At 46.2% G+C, this 21,300-nt stretch overlaps 1 protein-coding gene across 2 annotated transcripts; it reads right to left on the reverse strand.

Annotated features, from left to right (window-relative positions):
- Positions 1 to 6,493: 6,493 nt before the first annotated feature.
- Positions 6,494 to 15,049, reverse strand: LOC122912103 (zinc finger protein 211-like). Of its 2 annotated transcripts, none has more exons than XM_044257456.1 (3): positions 15,019 to 15,049; positions 11,095 to 11,221; positions 6,494 to 9,635 (listed from the first exon to the last, which is right to left on the reverse strand). In XM_044257456.1, exons 1-3 carry the CDS (start codon positions 15,022 to 15,024, stop codon positions 8,155 to 8,157), a joined length of 1,614 nt encoding a protein of 537 aa, XP_044113391.1. In that variant the 5' UTR covers positions 15,025 to 15,049; the 3' UTR covers positions 6,494 to 8,154. The 2 variants fall into 2 exon arrangements, with proteins under 2 accessions (XP_044113391.1, XP_044113392.1); XM_044257457.1 differs by lacking the exon at positions 15,019 to 15,049 and adding an exon at positions 14,709 to 14,878.
- Between the last annotated feature and the right edge of the window lie 6,251 nt (positions 15,050 to 21,300).

A 21,300-nucleotide genomic window follows, 5' to 3' on the forward strand; every position in this document is an offset into this window, starting at 1 on the left:
TCCTTATTGGGGTTGAAATACACTGCGATGATCTTAGGACACACATTTTTCTTCAGTCTAGCCACCCTGAAATTGGGCTACACCATATGGTGAAGAACACCTTGTACTTATGGCTGAACTTTGTCCCTGTCCTAGTGCACCAGCTAAGTGAGACACACAACAGAGGGAGAAACTGTCAAATCCTTAAAAATGTAAGCAATTTTATGTACATAAACCAATTTATGTACATAAACCAATTTATGTACATAAACCAATGTTTAAAAACACTTAAGGGGTGCCTGGGTAGCTCAGTCAGTTCAGCATCTGACTCTTGGATTTGGCTCAGGTCATGATCCCAGGGTGGTGAGATCAAGCCCCACTGTCAGGCTCCAAGCTCAGTGGGGAGTCTTCTTTAGATTCCTGCCCTCTCCCTCTGCTACCTCCCCCAGCTCGTGTTCACTCATGCTCCCTCTGAAATGAATCTTTTTATTTTTAGGTTTTTATTTATTTGACACAGAGACAGAGTACAAGTAGTCAGAGCAAGAGGCAGTGGGAGAGGGAGAAACAGGCTCTCTGCTGAGTCCCTGATGCAGGACTCGATCCCAGGACCCTGGGATCATGACCTGAGCCAAAGGCAGCTGCTTAACCAACTGATCCATCCACCCAGGCATCCCTCAAATAAATTGTTAAAAAAAAACCCCACACTCTTGCAATAACACAAAAGCTCTGAGATCTCCTGTTTCTTACCTGGTGATCCAGAGGTCAAGGCCATTATTCAAAATCACAATTTAGCAAATTTTTATTAAAAAAACAGCTTTGATTATGGTTATGTTTAGCAACATAAAGAGCCAATCCCAGGGGCATCTGGGTTTTTCAGCTGGTTAAGCAGCTGCCTTTGGTTCAGGCCATGATCCCAGAGTTCTGGGATTGAGCCCTGCTCAGCATGGAGTCTGCTTCTCCCTCTCCTTATGTCCCTGCTCCTTCTCTCTCTCCTTATTCTCTCTTAAATAAATAAAATCTTTAAAAGAGAGCCAACCCCATTTAAAGCGTTAAATATTTACCATTCCTTTATGCTACCTACCTTGGGGCAATAATTTTCTCTTACATTATCAAGTGTCCTTTGTAAAAGTTCCAAATGATTTTCAGTTCTTTTAAACATTAAAATTTCATTAATCTTGAAATATTTTTAAGTAAGGTCTACTGGACTCTTTCCAACCATGTTTTTGCATCTCTTGGCTCAATCAGAAGATAGACTGATTCCTCGAGAGTGTGTGCACAGGAGAAGAATCAATGACTTAGCAAACTTTTTCTTTTCCTCCTGGTATTTGGGAAGTCTTTTTTGACAATGCCACAGTTTTTCTTTAACATAACCAGGTGGAATGTCCATTTTCAGGACCGTCTCTCCTCTAAAAGGAAGTTACAAACTCAAGGGACGTGGAGGCTTTTCAGCCAACTCCAGAATACTATGGACTGAAGGAAAAGAAAGTTGGGCTAAAAATAGGACAAAGAGGGACACAGTTTAGGATTCACCAATGAGGAAGGTTAAAGTTCATCATAAATTACCTAATGTCAGAGTTCCTAGGTGGCCCCTGCAATACTCTTCATTGGCAGGATAAAAAGGTAGTAAAATGTGGATTAATAAATGACCGTGTCTTTCGATACTTGGTATGGAGAGGCTCCAAAGCAGTTTACCCTCTAACTTGCCTCCCTGAAAGATGCTTAGATGAGATTATGTTGTCAGATAATTGCCAAAATGTCCATAACGTAGGATGGAAAATGAAATGCAACAAGTAAACTTAACACTATTGCTAATAAATCCTTATAAAATCACACAAAATTATTTCAAATCAACTTACAACACACTATTTTGAGGAATATGTCCAAGAACTATGGAAACACACGAAGGCCAACCAAATGAGAACACGCAAAGGCTGTTTATTCAGCCCTTGCTGCAACAAGGTTTTCAGTATCTATCACTTGTATTTTGACAGATTCTCAAAGGGAGGCAGAAGCGTGGAAAACATAGTTTAAAAAGGTAAGACTGGGGCACCTGGGTGGCTCAGTGGGTTAAAGCCTCTGCCTTCGGCTCAGGTCATGATCCCAGGGCCCTGGGATCAAGCCCCGAATAGGGGCTACTCAGTGGGGAGCCTGCTTCCCCCTATCTCTCTCTCTCTGCCTGCCTCTCTGCCTACTTGTGATCTCTGTCTGCCAAATAAATAAATAAAATTTAAAAAAAAATAAAAAGGTAAGACTTCAGGTGTGCCTCAATTGGGCAACTGTAGGCGGGCTAAATAGAAGAGATGCATCCTACATGATTGGTTAGGGGTACATTTCTGGCCTTCTCTCGTTGGTATTATGTTGCAAACAAGGACAAAAATGAAGAAATCTGTCCATTATTAATCACGTCCTGGCTCTTCAGTGCCATCGTTACTGGGGTCATCCTTTGGCATCCTGAACTGTTGCAAGATATAATGGTATGATTTCCTACAGGTTTCACTTCTAGATGGCTGGCATCTTGGGCTGGTTATACAGATTCATGGGTTGGTTACCAGAGACTGTGGGTCTGAGTTCTATCTTTCTATACAGTCTGGTCATTCTCCATTTCCATATTCTCTCACCTCCACCCTGGTCTTTCTCTCACTTCTGAGAAGTTGACCAATTTGGAGAAAACACAAAATTCAAATCTTCACTGTGTCAAGATTTATTTCATCTTCATAGTGGTACTGTGAGGTTGGCTTGACCTTTTTATTGTTATATCATCATGGTGATCATCCAGAACAGTGCAGTTGCATAGAGGCATTTGAGATTGGACAAAGAGACCAGCATCATGGCCACTGTGACAAAAGCAAGTGCAATTCAGAGTCCCTTGTCTGTTCATGGATCCAAGGACAACAAGTATTAGCAATGACACAGATTCCACCATGACTAGCCAACAAGAAATCTAGAGCATTGAGACTGTCCATCACTTCTCATGTCAATGAGTTGAGACAAATGTTTACCACATCTAGGGCAGAAGTGGTGTCATTTAAAACTTCTGCCAAGGCTACTGATAGATTTATTAGTCTTTTCTATTTGTATAATTCCCACTGATGGGAACACTACTCACATCGTTCACATAAAAAATGAGTCACTAATTCCCTCAGTGTGCTGAATAGTAGAACATACCTCATGTTGGAAATCACACTTGGATTGGACTTCCAGAATTGGTAATTTATATAACTAGGGTCTCTCATGTATGAACAAGTTTGGTTGTTTTTTTTAATGGACAAGTCTTAAGATACTATTCTGAAAGTACCTGAGGCGTTAATCTGAATCCTGTGGGCCCTCACCACAAAGGAAGTGGTTATCTGTCACAGGCACAAAGACATCTGGGAACAAAGAAGTCTATCTTGATATAAGGTCAGAACCTAGGGCTTACATGACTGGGTTACATTTTTTGGATCTCTATCGAGATGGATACCGGGTAGTAGGTACTGGGGACATTGCCCTTTGAAGATTATTGAAATCAAACTTAGGATCGCCTGAGGTCTGATCAATAGATTGAAATAATCGGTTCTGTTTTCTGGGAGAGAAGGACACTAGCAATGTCACACATTGATTTATGTAAGATCCATGTCCATGTGTGTGCAAGTGGAAATGCCATCTGCTGTAACTCCCTATGGTCTCATCTGATGCAACCTGCATGGCCCAGAGGTTTGATCAGGGTGGGCTGCAGAAGAATGGTATATCCAGCAGTAAGTAAGATTGAGGGCAGTGGCTGCTTAGGGATAATCGAATAAGGGTGTTAGACTGAGTATGTTCTGATGTAACCTAACCTTATAATAGGAAGGAACAGACGAGTAAAAGGACCCTTAGTGGTAATGACAAGGGGTCTGCAGAAAATGAGAAGTGGAACAATTATAGGCAAGCAGATTAAAAAAACCAAAGAGTAATTTCTTAAATGTCTTGCTCTGAGGTATTGAGTGGAAGCAGTTATCTGTTCCAAAGGTCTTGGGTCACCTGTCTGCTTGTGAAGATCAGCTTACAATCCTCAGCTGGAGGTCTTGGATAGTAGCCTTAGCCTTCCAACTGCGTGGAATTCTGTATTTCTTTAGTTGTGAACCATGAACCAGCATGACCTCTTGGAATTTTACTGCTCTATTTGTTGCTAACAGCCCCTGATAGGTTCCTTCCCATAAGATTCAAGAGCAGTTACTCTCTGAGGTCTTCCAACAGATGGCATTTACTAGTTGAAAATCATGAAAAGGTGGGGCGCCTGGGTGGCTCAGTGGGTTAAAGCCTCTGCCTTCGGCTTGGGTCGTGATCCCAGGGTCCTGGGATCGAGCCCCGCATCGGGCTCTCTGCTCTGCAGGGAGCCTGCTTCCTCCTCTCTCTCTCTCTGCCTGCCTCTCTGCCTGCCAAATAAATAAATAAAATCTTAAAAAAAAAAAAAAAAAGAAAAAGAAAATCATGAAAAGGCTCTTTAAAGTATGTTTTCAGAAGGCGCCCTTAATCAGTTAGTGACAGGACTGGGTATGGTACATGAGTCCCTGATAACATTTGCCATGTCTGCATATAGCAGAGCAGGACTAGTACTGGAAATGAAATCCCTAGACACAAGCATGGGTCTTCCACTTAGTAATTGATAGGGGGATAAATGAGTGAGTGGATGACATGGCCATAAGGGCTAGAGAGAATACCTTGGGCCAGGGGAGCTCAAAGGTTTCTGAAAGTCCTGCTGATGTTAACAATGGCAGTGGTCAGTTCAACGTTCCTAGAGGATTGTTGAGTGATAAAATAGAGTTTATATAAAGTGTGACATGACCACTTAATGTAGATGTAAACAGTGGGATGACGCAGGGTTGGAAACAAAATCAATCAGCTTTTCAGTGACTATAAGAGCCGCAGCTTTTCAGCTAAGAAATGCTTTAACCCACTCTGCAAATGGACATACAATAACTAAAACATATTCAAGTCCCATGGAGGGTAGAAGCTGGATAAAATCCATCTGAAGGTGTTCAAGGGGCCCTTGAGGTGTGGCCACCACTTATCCAGGGCCCCATGGTGATGTGTGCATGGTCCAAGCCGTGCAGTCCCGATTTGTCCCCCACTGGCTTGGGACTGTTCAGTAGGGATCAGAGCTTCAGGAAGAGCCAGGTGGGAACCTTACCCGCCCCCTCACTTCAACCTCGGCCCCTGCAAGGCCTGTCAGGTATTAACACCCCAATATTCACCCCAGTGGTCTTTTGCCCCCTTCCAAAGGCATTGCTGATCCTGCTCCCCACCCCTTAGGACAACTGTCACTCTTAAAAGTTTTCCATCTGAGCCCCCTTCCTGGGCCATGAGCTCTTTACATCCTCAAATAGCCCCAGAGGTGGTTCTGGTGATGATCTCCATTTTACATGGCTGAATGGCAAATTTCTCTTTGTGACCTCCAGTGAAAGGTGGGGATGGAGGAATCAATTCCAAGCCCATCTCTCCTTCTGGTCCCAACTACTCTACAGATTGTAATCACCTTCTTCCTCTGACTCTAGGGTGCCCTGCAGACCCTCTCCTTCCCAGATGCTGATGGCCCCCCTAAGATTTGCTAAGGCCACCATAACACATTACTTCAGACTGGGTGGCTTAAACAACAGAAGTGTATTTTCTCACAAATTTGGAGGCTAGATATGAGAGATCAGGGTGTCAGCAGCACTGAATTCTCCTGACACTTCTCTCCTTGGCTTGTGGGTGGGTATTTTCTTCTTGTCTTCACATGATCTTCCCTCTGTCTGTCTCCGTACCAATTTCCTCTCAATGACACTAGTCACAGTGGATTAGTGTCCACAGTATCGCCTTTATTTTACCTTTTTAAAAACCCTATTTCCAAACTCAGTGATATTCTGAGGTACTGGAGATTAGGACTTCAACATATCATTTTGGGAACATACAATTCAGCCCATAACTAACACATCTTTTCACAGGGAGCTATCAGGGAAGAGTTCTCATGAGAATGACCTCATTTAAACAGTCCCAAAATTGCAGCCCTGTAACTCAGGCATTGTGCTCTGAGGTATTAACACAAGAGAAATGAAACATATCCATATAAAGAATCGTAAATTTAAGAATCAAATGTCTATAATAACTGTTTGATAAAGCCCCAAACCAGAAACAACTCAAATATCTGAAAAAGACAAGTAAATAAAAAAATAGTGGTTAATCCACAGAACATTACATCTCTTGACAATATCAAAAGAATGAGCTAATTACACAGGTCCATTGACAAAACTCAAAATAAATAATATACCACATAAGGACACATAGGGGGAAAAAACCCAAAACATTTTATTTTCAATCACGTAAAATTGCAGAAAATACATATTAATCTATTGCAGAAGAAAGTGAATCAATGTTTGCCTGGAGGACAGAGAGAAAGACATAATAATTAAAGGGCATGAATGAATACGGGGTGATGTATACGCACACTGCTATGATTGTGATGATGGTTTCATGGGTTTATATGAATGTCAAAAAATCTTCAAATGGAACAGTGTAATCATGGACAATTTATTATTTATTAACTATTCTGAAAAGGCATTACAATATAAAAAAAGTTTTCAAAAAAAAGTTTGGCAAACCCCACCATATCCCTTGTAATGCCCTGGGATCAGCACCTTGTCTCAGTGGCAGCAAATACAGGAAAGCAACGAAAGCCATGTCCACCTGAGTCATCGGGAAAGCAAGCTGCGTAAAGCCTGCACTTCTGGACCGAGATCCTCCTTCCTTCTATCTTTGTTTTCCTTCCTTTGTTGCAATGACCTTTAGGTGCACATTGCAGAGAAGCTACAGGAATCCGTAAAACTGTTAGACTTCTTTCTAGGGAGAGGGCATGCAAGTGAGAGAATGTGGATGTGTGGGGACGCACAGGGAGAAGGGAGAGGATCCCAAGCAGGCTCCACACTGAGGCTTGATCTGTACGCAGGGCCTAATCTTACAACCCTGAGATCCTCACCTGAGTCAAAACCAAGAATCGGACACTTAACCAACTGAGCCCCCCAGAAGCCCCCCATTAGATGATTCTTCTAAGGCCCTCAGCTACACAAGATTTATAGTTCAGAAGGATCTGAGAATTTCTGTACTGGCTCATCCTTCACAGCCATACTGACCGAACAATAGCAGGCAACCTTTAAAAGAGGCACATTCTAACCAGTTTGTTGTGTTCTTTTGGCCTCTCTGTTAATCCACCATTTGTGTACAGTTATGATCCCCCTATCATCTTTCAGCCAGTGACACTACCACATAGAATCCTAGGCATCAGAGTACATCACTCCTTTGCAGGGCCTAGGAACATTCCCTGCACCAGTGCTGGGCACAATGCAATATCCCCTGCAAACAAGAGAACAATTCTATGTTGTCTCCAGAAGTATCAGAGGTTGTTACAACTGCCCTCTTTTCAGGACAAGTGCTGACACCACGAAACATCCTGCATCCAGGCTACAATCTAACCACAACACTTTATAGAATCTTCTTAGAAGCCTTGGGCAACAAAGCAAACAAGAGCCAAATTAGAGAGAAAATTACCATCCTTCCATCCCCTTGATGCAAACAAAGATTGGGGCTCCCATAGCACCTGTTTCTCCTGTCATTCTGAAACCACCTCATGAAGTGAATCTAATCCTTAAGATAAAGGTGACTTACACAACAAGGCCTTTGTTATAACATAAACCAGAATACAGAGGAAGGTTGTTCCTTGGCTGGTGAGCTGGAGGCTGCAAATTTCATCACAAGAGTCATCAGACCAATAATATCCCTAAAAAAGCTGACTTTTCAGGCCACCAGCAGAACTAAGATGGAGTCCTCTGGAACACAACGGAGTCATCCATGCCCTAACTAATCAGAGAGAAAAGAATGAGTCCCCTGGCTTTTCACATTTACCCAGGGAATGGGAAAACACTAAGGCTTACTTTGCTGAACACGTCACTGTGGCTAAGTGACACAAATGCGGGCACCCGCAGGGAAGAGGTGAATGGCTGCTGCTACAGAATCAACGTAATAAAAACTCACATGGGCCTGAGCTGAAACATGCAACACAGTTCTACATACCTGGAATTTATTTTGATGTCTGGATGTATGAGGCTCAATTCAGGCAGATGGTACCCTCAAAAGAGATCTCCTCGATGTTGTTATACTGAACAAGGAAATACATTTGCTACATATCTAAGTTGTACTTCCCATGTGAACTGTGTGGTAATCAATGAGGTAAGGGCTTCGGCTAATGGCTTTCTCATTCATATTTACAATGCCCAATCCACTATGAACTCTCTGGTGTCGAGTGAGGCCAGAGCTCTTACTGAAGGATTTCCCACATTGGTTACACTTATACGGCCTTTCTCCAGTGTGAACTCTCCGATGGTCACTGAAGTTGGAGCTTTGCCTAAAGGACTTCCCACACTCACTGCACTCATATGGCCTTTCTCCAGTGTGAACTCTCTGGTGCTTAAGGAGTGCAGAGCTTTGGCTAAAAGACTTTCCACATTTGCTGCACTCATAAGGCCTTTCTCCAGTGTGAACTCTCAGATGGAGAACAAGACTGCAATTCTGGCTAAAAGATTTCCTACATTCACTGCACTCATAAGGCTTTGATCCCGTGTGGACTTTCTGGTGTTTTAAAAGACTGGAATTGTAGGTAAAGGATTTCCCACATTCACTGCACTCATAGGGCCGTTCTCCAGTATGAACGGTATGGTGCTGCAGGAGCGCAGAGCTTTGATTAAAGGACTTCCCACATTCACTGCATTCATAGGGCTTTTCTCCAGTGTGAATTCTCTGATGTTGAATGAGGTTGGATCTTTGGCTGAAGGATTTGCCACATTCTCCACACTCAAATGGCCTTTCTCCAGTGTGAACCTTCCGATGGTTATTGAGGCTGTAGCTTTGGCTGAAAGATTTCCCACATTCACTGCACTCATAAGGCCTTTCTCCAGTATGAACTCTCCGATGCTGAAAGAGGTTGGAGCTCTGGCTAAAGGATTTCCCACATTCCCCACACTCATAAGGTCTTTCTCCTGTGTGAACTCTCTGGTGTTTAATAAGGCTAGAGTTATGGCTAAAAGATTTCCCACATTCACTGCACATGTAACATCTTTTTCGAGGGTGAACCCTCTGGTGTTGAACGAATGTATGCTTTTGGCTGAAAGCTTCTGTGCTGTCTCCCCAGCGGTGCTGAGTTTTTCCCATGTGGAAGGCCGCCCCATATTCAGTTCCATTGTTTGACTTCTCTCCAGTATGTGTGGCCTGTTGCTGGAGGGTTACTGAGGTGGCCAAGAAGTCCTTCCCAATCTCCCCGCAGATAAAGGGCTTCCCTGACACCTGCAAGCTGCAGTTCTTGACCACTGAAGCTCTGCTTGTGTGGTTTCTGAAGGGCTTTTCGCTCATGTGCTGCTTGAGCTGCTGCTGAAGGTTTTCACCGAAATAAAATCTTTCCCCATGTGTCCCACCAGTGTACAGTTTCTCACTGAATTGTGTTTCCTGGTGTTCAGCTGCGTGAAAATTGTCTTTCAAGACCAGACCACACACCTCGCAGGGGTTGGCCTTCTGGGGAAAAAGACCTGTCTTGGGAGTCCTGACCTGTGACACTCTTTCTACAGAAATGCTCTGCTCAGAACGTGCCTCCTCATCCTCTGCTCCATGCCAACAACCTGAAAGTAGGAAATGCTGGTGAAGTGCATGGTGACATTTGTGGGTAGGCAGCCACTACCCAGGTACGTCTAACAAACCCAGAAACAAGTCCATGAGATTGTTTATAGGATAGGAGGTTTGAATTCAGGCTGAGGCTGAGATGCTTAGCTGTACTGGGCCACTAATGATCACAAAATGTGGGCTCAGGGGCACTTGTGAGGTGAAATAAACACACTGAGGAGAGACAAGGTCTACACATAACTTTCAACCGGATATAGTCTGTCACATAGAAGGGTGTGTTCAGGCTCAGGAAAATTCGACAGTGAAAGAGAAACTGTGTGTGCAAGAATCTGTGTGCACCTCATGACACAACACACAGGAGCCAATGAGGAGAGTCCCCACATGAAGCAGTGATTAAAATGGTCAAGATGTGCAGATCAGGGACACCTGGGTGGCTCAGTTGGTTAAGCGGCTGCCTTCGGCTCAGGTCATGATCCCAGCGTCCTGGGATCGAGTCCCGCATCGGGCTCCTTGCTTGGCGGGGAGCCTGCTTCTCCCTCTGCCTCTGCCTGCCACTCTGTCTGCCTATGCTTGCTCTCGCTTCTCTATGACAAATAAATAAATAAAATCTTAAAAAAAAAAAAAAAGATGTGCAGATCAGAGAGGTGCGGATTAGCCCTGGGCAGGAAGTAAGAGTACAAGTGATGACCAGCAGTTGACCAGTCACCTGAGTGTGACGACCGGGGAAGGAAAGGCAGGTATGAAGTCTGGGGGCCACGGTCATTACCAACAAAAGACCAGTCACAAATAGGAAGTTTCTGGTATGATGTACACACAGCCCTGACGTCTTGCTCTCCCCTAGGTGTCACTGTTCGGAGCTGGGCTGTGAACCACAATGGACTCTCCACCACAACCCCTGGACGAGCAGCTATGTTGCCCCTGGATGATCCAGATGCTAATAAGGGGAAGACGGGAGAGATAAGGGGCAAGCACTGGCCAAGAACAGCTCAGCACATGCAGCGCACAGGAAAGAAAACTATTATAAAGACAAATTCCAAGGAGGATCTTGCAAGAACAGACGGTGGTCTACATAACCGTGATGGTCAGTGACGGCAATTTCTGGCCCAAGAAGGAATAAGGAAATGTCAGCTGGAGGAAGAAAGTGGAACCTGGGATACTTGGGTGCTTTGTAACTGTTAGTCACCTGCCAGAGAGAGGGCAGCAAAGTGGGATCCACTGGGCTAACTGGAACACTCCTGACCCTGGTTCCTTTCCTGGGAGGCTTGGGAGTCTCAGGTGTTGGGGCTACTCAAGGAGTAGGCAGTGCACATACCTCAGCCCAGCCAACAACACTGCCATTCAAGGAAGTGGAGAAGGAAGCAGAGACCACAATCCTGATGAGAGGACAGACCAGCCCTTGGGGAAAAAGTGAAACGGAAAGACTAGCTCAGGGGACAGAGGCAGGTGTGAGGACCTTACCCAGGGAGGTTATAAGCGCCAAGTTCTCCAGCATCACATCCTGGTACAGGTGTCTCTGAGCCTCATCAAGAAGATCCCATTCCTCCCAGGAGAAGGACACGGCAATGTCCTCAAAGGTCACAATACCCTGGCAAGATGGAGACAGATGAAACCATAAACAGCCTCTCCCTCAAAGATGACAATCCAACCCCTCCACATCTACCCCTCACCCATCCTTTCCTAAGCATCCAACACAGAAGAGAAACCAGGCCCTAGCACCAGTGGTGCCACTGTCTCCTCACAGGCCCACTGATCACGGGCACCACCCATCAGAAAGACAAGGCAGGTGGATAACAAGGTACCAAACAAGGGTCTGGCACAGAGGCATTCACCCATTTCTTCTACACAATTCACCTAGTATGGACAAGCCACCCAGCTCTCAAGCCCAGGGCCCTGGGGCATCAGGCACACTCCCTCCACAAGTACATGTCATTCCTTATATGGCACATCCCCACATTGCAGACACTGTCACCTGCCCGTGGCTGCCACCAGCTCATTGCCCTGCATACCTTAGGCAACTCTCTGGCCTTACAGTTATAGATGACTTTATTTTCAATCACCTCCTCTTCACCCCATGGTGAAGAAGGGACTGTGTGCTAGGGTGACAGGGATGGCCAAACACAGAACACCTAACACTGGCCACATGAGATCGAGAGCACTTTTCTAACCATATATATTCACAGCGTGGGAGAGAAGGACACCACATGCCACACTGGGCCACACGGGGTGGCAGTCTGGGAAAGAGTTAACAGCTGGTGGTTGTGAGATCCAAGCTTTGTAATATCGACACAAAGAGGTACCCGTTTCCCCTGGGAAGATGCCACTGACTTATCTGAGTAACTCCATAGGCAGGTAAGGAGCTGAAACCAACTAAAGAGGGATAGGCCCCTGAGCCCATTAATAAAAACAGTATTTGGTTAGATCTTAGTTCTGAAGGAAGAGTGGGGAGCAGAAGCAGCACTCTGGCCACCTGAGCCCCTCAGGGTTTTCAGACATCAGTGCCACACATAATATCGGGTCTTGGTTTTAGACCTTGCACCAAAACCTGACAACAGCATCCACAGGAGGCTCTGCAAATTCAAATGGGATTGAATGTGACCATTGACTTCTCAAGACTCCCACAAGCCATCACAGTCCCAAATGCTCCTATGAAGCCTTCACTGCTCGGGTCTGTTCCTTGCTTCAGACATATGGATCTCAGACACCGATGGCCCTATTGCACGAGGTGCTGCACTGCCGTCCCCAAAGCAGTCACAAACTTCCTCTGCCCACCTAACCCTCACTCAAAGCCCAGCTCCACTGATAGTTCACCCCAGGCCTTAATGATTCTCACAAATGACGACATTTGCCCTTGACCTTATCTTCCTGGCTGAACGAAACAGCCCAGGCCCCGACAAAGCCCTCACAAAATCCTGGTGAGTGCACAGAGCGGTGCAGAGACCCACTCTGGTCTGCATGACATCTCGCCTTGGTTATCCCTTGCCTCTGTGTCTACCTCATTCACGTCCACTCTTGTGTTGTAAGCCTGGCCACCTGCCAGACTATCCTGTGCCTGACACACACTCCTTTCAGAGCCTATACCTGCTTCATTTGTGTTTGTGAAGCCTCTAGCCATCAGATGGGTACCCAGACAAGAAACCCAGTCCACAGTCCCCATCCTCCCCTGCCTGGTCCCCTATTAGCTTTATAATAATAACCTGAAGATTACCCCTCCTGATTGGGAACATCCTGAATCCTCCAACCTCAACCTTCCTCAGATTCCCACACTATGTATACAACTGCCCACATCATGCATCAATTCAGTCATCTCTGAAACACCTCAAACTCTCAATATACCTAAATCAAAGCTCCTAACACCCCCTCCCCATAGTGAATATTACTACCACATTCTTCACCTTAAATGATGGACCTTCCAGTCCTACAGCCGCTAAGACCTAAAACACTGGGGTCATCCCTGAGTCCTGTGTTCACTCCTCCATCATCAGAGAATCTAGTTGCCCATTTACTTATCTTTTTTTTTTTTTTAAAGATTTTATTTATTTGACAGAGACACAGTGAAGAGAGGAAACACAGGGTGAGTAGAAGAGGGAGAAGCAGGCTTCCCTCTCAGCAGGGAGCCAGACGCAGGGCTCCATCCCAGCACCCTGGGATCATGACCTGAGCCAAGACAGATGCCCCCTAGTTGCCCATTTAAAACACGCATCCAGGGGCGCCTGGGTGGCTCAGTGGGTTAAGCCACTGCCTTCGGCTCATGTCATGATCTCAGGGTCCTGGGATCGAGTCCCACATCGGGCTCTCTGCTCAGCAGGGATCCTGCTTCCCTCTCTCTCTCTCTGCCTGCCTCTCCATCTACTTGTGATTTCTCTCTGTCAAATAAATAAATAAAATCTTTTAAAAAAAAAAATAAATAAAACACGCATCCAGAATCCAACCACTTTTCCTAAGCCACACCTCTAGTCCAACTCTCACCAGGACTTTGGCAGCAGCCTGCAGCCTGATCCTCCTTCCTCCTCCCTCTGTCTCGCTGTCTGTTCTACACTCAATGTCTGTTCTACACTCAGCAGCCAGCCCGGGTCTGCTAAGACCTTAAGATCACTTTCTCCCTCTGAGTCACACCTCCCAACACATCCAGAACACACACCAACCTCTCAGTCATTCCAGTCTTGATTCCCGCCCCCTGCTCTTTGTTCCCACCTAAAAGGACACCTGTGCTTTTCTGAACACTCAGTCAACTGTAAACATATGCGTATCTTGGAACAAGTTCCTAGTGCATCTGGGGATCATTTCTATATAAAGCCTGAGATGGACTTAGGCCCCTCTGTTTGGGATTTCCCTAGGGCTCCCAGGCCCAGGCCTGGGGGAACGGCCCGTATGCGCCCCAGGACATCATAATCCAGAGAATATGCGGGTGGTGGCCAGGGCCACGAGCCTGGTGGGCGGCTGAGACACCCCCCACCAGCCTGTGTAAGTTCCACAGCACCTCTGCCTCAAGGGGAAACCGTGTAGAGAGGCTGTTAGTGGAGGGACGGGTCCACGGCAGGGTTCGCTGGGCTCACGTAACCCGTACCTCAGGTGATCTCACGTGGCTGAGAGCTGTGCCTCAGTGCTGTGTCCCCTCTTGCCAACTGTGCCGCCTGAACTAAGATCCAACCTCCCAAGGCCTCAATGTCCTCTTCATTGCCCTCGGTCTGCTCTCCCTCTAAACCACCTTCGCGAAACTTTTAAATCCCAAATGGAGATCCGGTCCCTCTTTCGGCCAAAGTCCCCTTGGCGCCCAGAGTCCTCACGAAGGTCCCGCACCTCGGCCCGCCAGCGCAGGTGTGGCTCCGCCTCACGCTCTGTCCCCGGAGTGCAGAATGCCCGCGCCTCAGGCCCCCTGCAGCCCCCGCCCTGGCGGCCCGTCAGCCCGGAGCCCGCGCCGCACGCAGCCCGCCGGCGCTCACGCACGCGCCCCCGCCGACCGGCGACTCCCTGTCCCGGACACTCCTGCCTGGGCCGCAAGCAGGCGCCCAGCTCTCGGGCCTTCGAAGTCTGGGAGGGGGGCGGCGGGGAGGGCCGGGGTGACGAGCACTTACCTCAGCCGGGTCCCTGGGCGAGGCTGCCGCCATCCGACTCGGTGGGCGGAGCGGACACCCGGGCCGACGGTCCCCGTCCCGGTCCCCGGCGCGGGGCAGCCCGGGCGGTGTCGCCTGCCGCGGACCCAACTGTGTGCGGCGGGAACAGCGCCTCCCCTCGCGCCTTCTAGATTAGTCACTCCGAACCTGAACCTACGCTTCAGAACATTAGCGGACGAACAGGCATGAAAGAGGCAAAAAGACCGCCAGGGGGATGAGGACGGAAGTTCCGCCCCGACGTTAGGCGCACACGCACAACGACTTTTCCTACCTTCATTGGTCAGAGTTGCAGTCCATCGACGCGCGCTCTTCTGGGTAATGTAGTTCACAGACGCACAGGACGAGGACAAGACATTTCCATTGGCCTCTAGAAGGAAAGGCCACGTCCTCTTAAGTGCTCTGGAAATTGAGGTCTAACGTACCAGGCCAGAGGGGAAGTGGTGCCTGCAACCGATCACGCAGGTGTTTGTAGACATTATTACAGACCCCTTGATTCTCAGCGTGGTTCCAAAGCTAAAAATATTTCATATGATCCCAAAGACTACAGATCCAAATGCACATATCATTCTATAGAGTCATTTAGATCCAAAATATGTCCCTGGAAGCAGAACCTCGTAAGCGTCATCATCCCACAAGTCAAATATACCCAGTAGCATTAGAGACAGTTTTGTTGGTCTGGGCAAGGCAGAAATACTTTGTATAGGGCCATGACAGAGAAGATACAGGATGAATGTGAGGCCACCCTGAAGCAAGAGTTTAAAAAAAAAATGCACCCATAGAAAACATTTCTCTAATCTGATCATTAATTTTTGCATCCAATTCATTGAGCAATACTTTTTCCATTTAATATCTTTATGTCCTAGCATAAACCCAGTTCCTTGTAGAAATCTAACATCCACCAAAAAAAGAACAATGTAATAAATGTTGTTTTGGAAGGCGACAATGGCTGCAGTGTTCCAAGATGGAGCATGTATGCAAAGGCTGCTTTCCTTTTCCAAGGAATTGGGGTACTTAAAACCAGGATATCTCATTGTCTGGAAGTGATTATCATTTCTCTTGCAGGGACTGTTTTCCACAGGGAACCGGTATTACCTCAGAACTACAGTTGCAAAATGCAAATTACAGAAAGCTATTACCAGTGACTATGTAGTGATTCAGAAGTGGTGGAAGACAGAGCTTTGATGAAACATCAGTGGATGGGGGAAGAGTTAAGACCTCAGAGAAGATTTAGCAGTGATGTCTGAGAACAGGAATATTTAGGTTGAACATATGACCAGAATGGTCACTCTGATGAAGACATTGTGCAGTATCAGTGGAGGAAAGAAACAATGTAGACAGAGTAGACAGAATTATACAAATACACAGAAAAGCTGAGGCTTACTGTATAGTGTTATCCTTTTAGAATTGTGTCTGCACACCTGTGTGTCATTCTCTCTGGGTCCTGAATTCAAATTGGCTTCTAGAAAAGTTGTTTGTGGTAAAAATGAAGACATTCTCTGTATACAGATCTGTACTATGCTTTTCTCACTTAACTACATATCTTGGACAGCCTAAAGCCACTTCCTCATTTTATATCCACACGTATTAGACCTAAACCTGACTCTTTTTAAAGATGCTGCACATTTCACTGTCCTGCTCCATAGCTGCCCAACTGATCCAGTTAATATCTCTCCTATTTTCCCCCAAGGTCCTTCCTTCAAGCCCATACAAAACTCTGCGGAGACTTCTAGGTTAGTCCCTTGTCTACCTGGCCACTCCTAGAGGTCTCCTGTACTGAGAACTCGGCCAGGTATTGAAGGTGTGAAGGCCTGGAGACTGGTGATACTAACACAAGCCTCAGGCTCCAGATCCCTATGGTTGGGGTGCTGTTCAGTCTTGGTGCACTCCTTTCAGTCCAGAAAGCAGAAGCAAGGTCCACATCATACTCACTGTATCCTGAGTGCTCTGCCTCAATGCTGTGTCCATAAGAGAGTATAGCTCAATCAAAGGATAGTTCACCTGCCAGATGCATACCAAGCCAATAAAGGACTGACCCCCAGCTTCCAAAGTGAGGAAAAATTGGCTACTTGTTGGTGTGGCACCACCAAGGAGAAAAGGGAGCTAACGCTCAAACTCCTGAACTCCCTGATGGGAGGAGGGATCTCTGGAGGTGGATGCTATTGACTGGGAGCCCATGAAGTCATCTTAACAGATGCTATATACTTTGGGTGCTCTTTCATCTGGTCCCATGGAGGTTTGTTCTATCTCATAAGACTTAAAATCCGAAAAATAGGGTCACCTGGGTGGCTCAGTGGGTTAAGCCTCTGCCTTCGGCTCAGGTCATGATCTCAGGGTCCGGGGATTGAGCCCCGCATCGGGCTCTCTGCTCAATGGGGGGGCCCACTTCTCCCTCCCTCTCTGTCTGCCTGCTTGTGATCTCTCTCTCTCTCTCTGTGCCAAATAAATAAATAAAATCTAAAAAAAATCCCTACAATTTAGACAGAATGTCTTTTAATCACAGGAAATGCAGGTACACGTTTCTGTACAACACGGCAGAATGGTGGAAATTTCTTACATATGTATCAGAATCACATGGAAGCTTGTTAAAACAGATACTTGGACCTGATCCACAAAGTGCGCAACCCAGTATATCTGGGTCTGGGATTCAGAATGTGCATTTCAAAAGTCCATAGGTGGGGGCGCCTGGGTGGCTCAGTGGGTTAAAGCCTCTGCCTTTGGCTCAGGTCATGATCCTAGGGTCCTGGGATCGAGCCCCTCATCAGGCTCTCGGGAAGCAGGCTCCCTCCTCTCTCTCTCTGCCTGCCTCTCTGCCTACTTGTGATCTCTGTCTGTCAAATAAATAAATAAAATATTTTTTAAAAAGTCCATAGGTGACACTGTGGTTGAAGGTCCAGGGATCAAACTGTGAAAATCAGAATTTTAGGAAAGGTGAGGTTGACTGGTCCCAGGCCCCACCCAGTCCACCATGGTGATTTGCAGGTTCTGAGAAACAGAGCCAGGATTTCTCACACACATGCCCTGAGTGTTATCTGTACTGAGCCAAGAAAAGGAAAGGCCAACTGGCCTTGAGTCCCAGGCCATCCACTGCTGAGACCCGTTATGTCTGCACTGATGGAATAACCTAAACAACTGCTTTATACTGCCCAGAGCTTACTGAAAACATATCCATGAGGCTCACCCCTTAATTTCAACTGTTTTCTCCTCTTACTAAAGAGGCCCCCTTATTGGGCTGAGTATTATTACGTTCTATACTTACCTCTCAGGAGACTCACCTTGTCTTCCCTTCCACTTTGTCTGCCACTTTCTGGCATAGGACATATTTCTTCAGTTACTCTTTTCAATTCCTGGTCTTTCTTGAAAACAACACAAGTCCCAGAATGTAAGGGTCTTTGTCTCTCTTAGGACCCAAAGTCCTCCATGCACCTAGAATAAGTGCCTAAAACCAAATTTTTGTTCACTAATCATCAGGAAGACCAAAAATAAACACATTTCTATTTCCCTACAAATTGTATACTTCTGGGTACTCTAAACGTCCCCTTTAACTCTTTTTCCATGAGGTTATTGCTTAGACTTTACAAAAATGGAGATTTTCATTTTGGAGACAAAATTTCAGATTGATCATCCTGGTCATATCTGCAGCTTGTTCGGGCATGTTCTCAGCCATCACTGCTAAAATGTCTCTGAGGTCTTACATTTTCTCACCTTCTACAGATGTTTCACCACAGTTATTATTATTAGATTTTATTTATTTATTTGACAGAGAGATAGTGAGAAATGGAATGCAAGCAGGGAGACTGGGAGAGGGGGAGGTAGGTTTCCCACCTGGTAAGGAACCCGGATCCCAGGATCCTGGGATCATGACCTGAATGGAAGGCAGATTCTTAACCACTGAACCACCCAGGTGCCCCACCAAAGTTCTTTCTGCCACCAACTTAGAAGCACTACATAAACATAGTAATTTTACAACTGTTTTCCTGAGATTATATCAATTCTTCAAGTACAATAGTCCAGGGGCACATGGGTTGCTCAGTGGGTTAAGCCTCTGCTTTCAGTTCAGGTCATGATCTCAGGGTCCTGGGATCGAGCCCCATAACTGGCTCCCTGCTCAGCAGGAAGCTTGATTCTCCCTCTCAATCTGCCTGCATCTCTGGCTACTTGTGATCACTGTCAAACAAATAAAATCTTTAACAAAACAAAACAAAACAAAACAGTCCATGGATCATCTCAAAATGACAATCAGTTTGCAGCAGTGGAACAATAAATTTAAGATAGTCCCAGTATCTCCAGGTAGAAAAACTCTTGGTGTACATGCTTCAGTTTGGAACACTGCAGCCACGGTACCACACCAAAATAGCACTTTTCTCATTGATGTCTATTTAAGAATAATGTTATATTCTTAAAGGAACTGAATGTAATCGGGACATCAAGTAAGGCATTAAATGGATAAAGTGTTTCTCAGTGAATGGGACAGAATAGTTGACTCTAAGGCAGATGTTCTCTTCAAAATACAAAGATCTGTTAAAGAAAAATTATTGGGTTGCCTAAGTGGCTCAGTCAGTTAGGCGTCTGTCTTCAGCTCAGGTAATGATCTTAGGGTCTTGGGATCCAGACTGTCTAGCTTGCAGCTCAGGAGGGAGTAAGCCAACACACAGACTCTCTATCTCAAATAAATAAAATCATCAAAACAAATCATTAAGACACTTGTTGAAAGAGTAGTGAAGACTTTATTCAGGAGCATTTCCAGAGATGCAGGGACAAAGGGAACTTGCAGTAGGGGGAAGGCACACTAAACTCCTTTAGCCATTGTTCTAGCCTCATTAAGCATAGAAAAGTACACACTGGAGAAAGGCTTTAGGAGGACAGTGACTTCGAAACGTTCACTGGGTCTTCCATTTCAGTGACCATTCAAATATTCATACTGAAACGGCTCTGTGAGTATCTGAATGTGGGATATTCTTTACCTAGGAGTCCAAACTCCTAAAAACACTACTGGGTCCCCCTTGACGAAGGCCCGTGAGTGCGGAGAATGTGGAAAATGGCTAACCAAAGGCTAACCGCATCACACCCCAGAGAACTCATGAAGAAAGCCCTTACAAAAGCCTCGAAAATGAGAAAGCCTTCTACTGAAGGACTTGACGTCATAGGAGTTCACAAATTTCAAATGGGACAACTACCTTAACTGCGCAGGTATTTATTTGATGAGAGTAACAGCACTGGAGGAAATCCCTCATGAAGGTGCCATTTGCCTGCGTTGACGTTCATACATTCAAACATCGACATAAATCCCAGGTATGTAGCAGCTGCACTGCAGTCTTTGAACCTGCCCAGGGCCGGATCCCAGTGTCAGGACAATTGCTGGAGGACTGATGAGCAGCCTGAGCACTTACTCCTTCCCCATTTTTCTTCTCTGAGGAGAGGGCATGGATCTCGCCCAGTTTTGTCCTAGAGGACTGTTGGTGATTTGAAAAGGAGGATGGCATATCAGGGATGTATCGTCCTTGTGAAACTCTGAAGGCATTTCCCCAGCCTCCAAATCACCAACCCAGGAACGGTCTGCCTCCCATTGCTCTTGCTGTACGACAATAAAGATCATATTTTTTAAGCCACCATTAATGTTGGGGATTCTGTTCACTCTGTGTGTGTTGAAATTAACTGTGTTTGTGGGCATGAAGGGGTGAAGAGAGTTGTGTGCCTCAGAAGGGACTGTATGATGGCAGAAGACAGCTCCGCAGCTTTGACCGAGTTTGCATGGCTGCTCCAAGCCTTTAAGGAAAGACTGCAGGGCTCTGTGGTCCTGATTTATAGCTGGATGCCAGGATGTTTTGTGGGGTCACCCGGAGTGGGAGCTGTTTTAGCCTGAAGTGGGGGCTGCTGTTGGTTGTTGTTTCACAGCCTTTAGTGCTTTTGAGCAAATGGTCTTGTTTTCTTATTCACAGGGGCTATTGATGGTGAAGGAGGTCTATTCTCCAGGCCCAGCAGCAGCGCCAGGGGCCTTGATCCTCTGAATTCTGTAGCATAATGTCACTGATTTTAAGATTATAAAGACTAGGGACACCTGGGTGGCTCAGTTGGTTAAGTGGCTGCTTTCGGCTCGGGTCCTGACCCCAGTGTCCTGGGATCGAGTCCCACATCGGGCTCCTTGCTTGGCGGGGAGCCTGCTTCTCCCTCAGCCTCTGCTTGCCATTCTGTTGCCTGTACTCACTCGTTCTCTCTCTCTGACAAAAAAATAAATCAAATCTTAAAAAAAAAAAAGATTATAAGGACCAGGGGAATGACCGTTGGTCCAGAAACACTGGATTAATAGAGAGTGCAGGAGACCAATAAACAGGTTGCAGTGTACCTGTTTGGAAAGGGCATGCACAGTGTTTAGGTGGGAGGACTGTGAAGGATGAGCGGGTAGAGAAATTCTCAGGACCCCCAGATGGATGTATCTTGTGTAGGGCCTGTCAGGAGAAAGTACGCTATAGGTTTTGTGGATTCCTTGGTCCATCTGGGTTGTCCACCAAAGGCCATGGTTGTGCATGGCAGCGAAGCAAGGACAGAGATGGGAGAG

Source organism: Neovison vison, chromosome 7 (genome assembly GCF_020171115.1).
Source record: "Neovison vison isolate M4711 chromosome 7, ASM_NN_V1, whole genome shotgun sequence".
In the NCBI taxonomy this organism is placed as follows: domain Eukaryota; kingdom Metazoa; phylum Chordata; class Mammalia; order Carnivora; family Mustelidae; genus Neogale; species Neogale vison.

Excerpts from the sequence above, each read along its gene's own strand:
- LOC122912103 (XM_044257457.1), bottom strand. The coding sequence starts at position 14,741 with ATGGCGGCAGCCTCGCCCAGGGACCCGGCTGAG. Across the intron at positions 11,222-14,708 it reads CGCCCAGGGACCCGGCTGAG|GGTATTGTGACCTTTGAGGA; the intron begins GTAAGTGCTCGT and ends CCATCTTGCCAG. Across the intron at positions 9,636-11,094 it reads GGCGCTTATAACCTCCCTGG|GTTGTTGGCATGGAGCAGAG; the intron begins GTAAGGTCCTCA and ends TCCTACTTTCAG.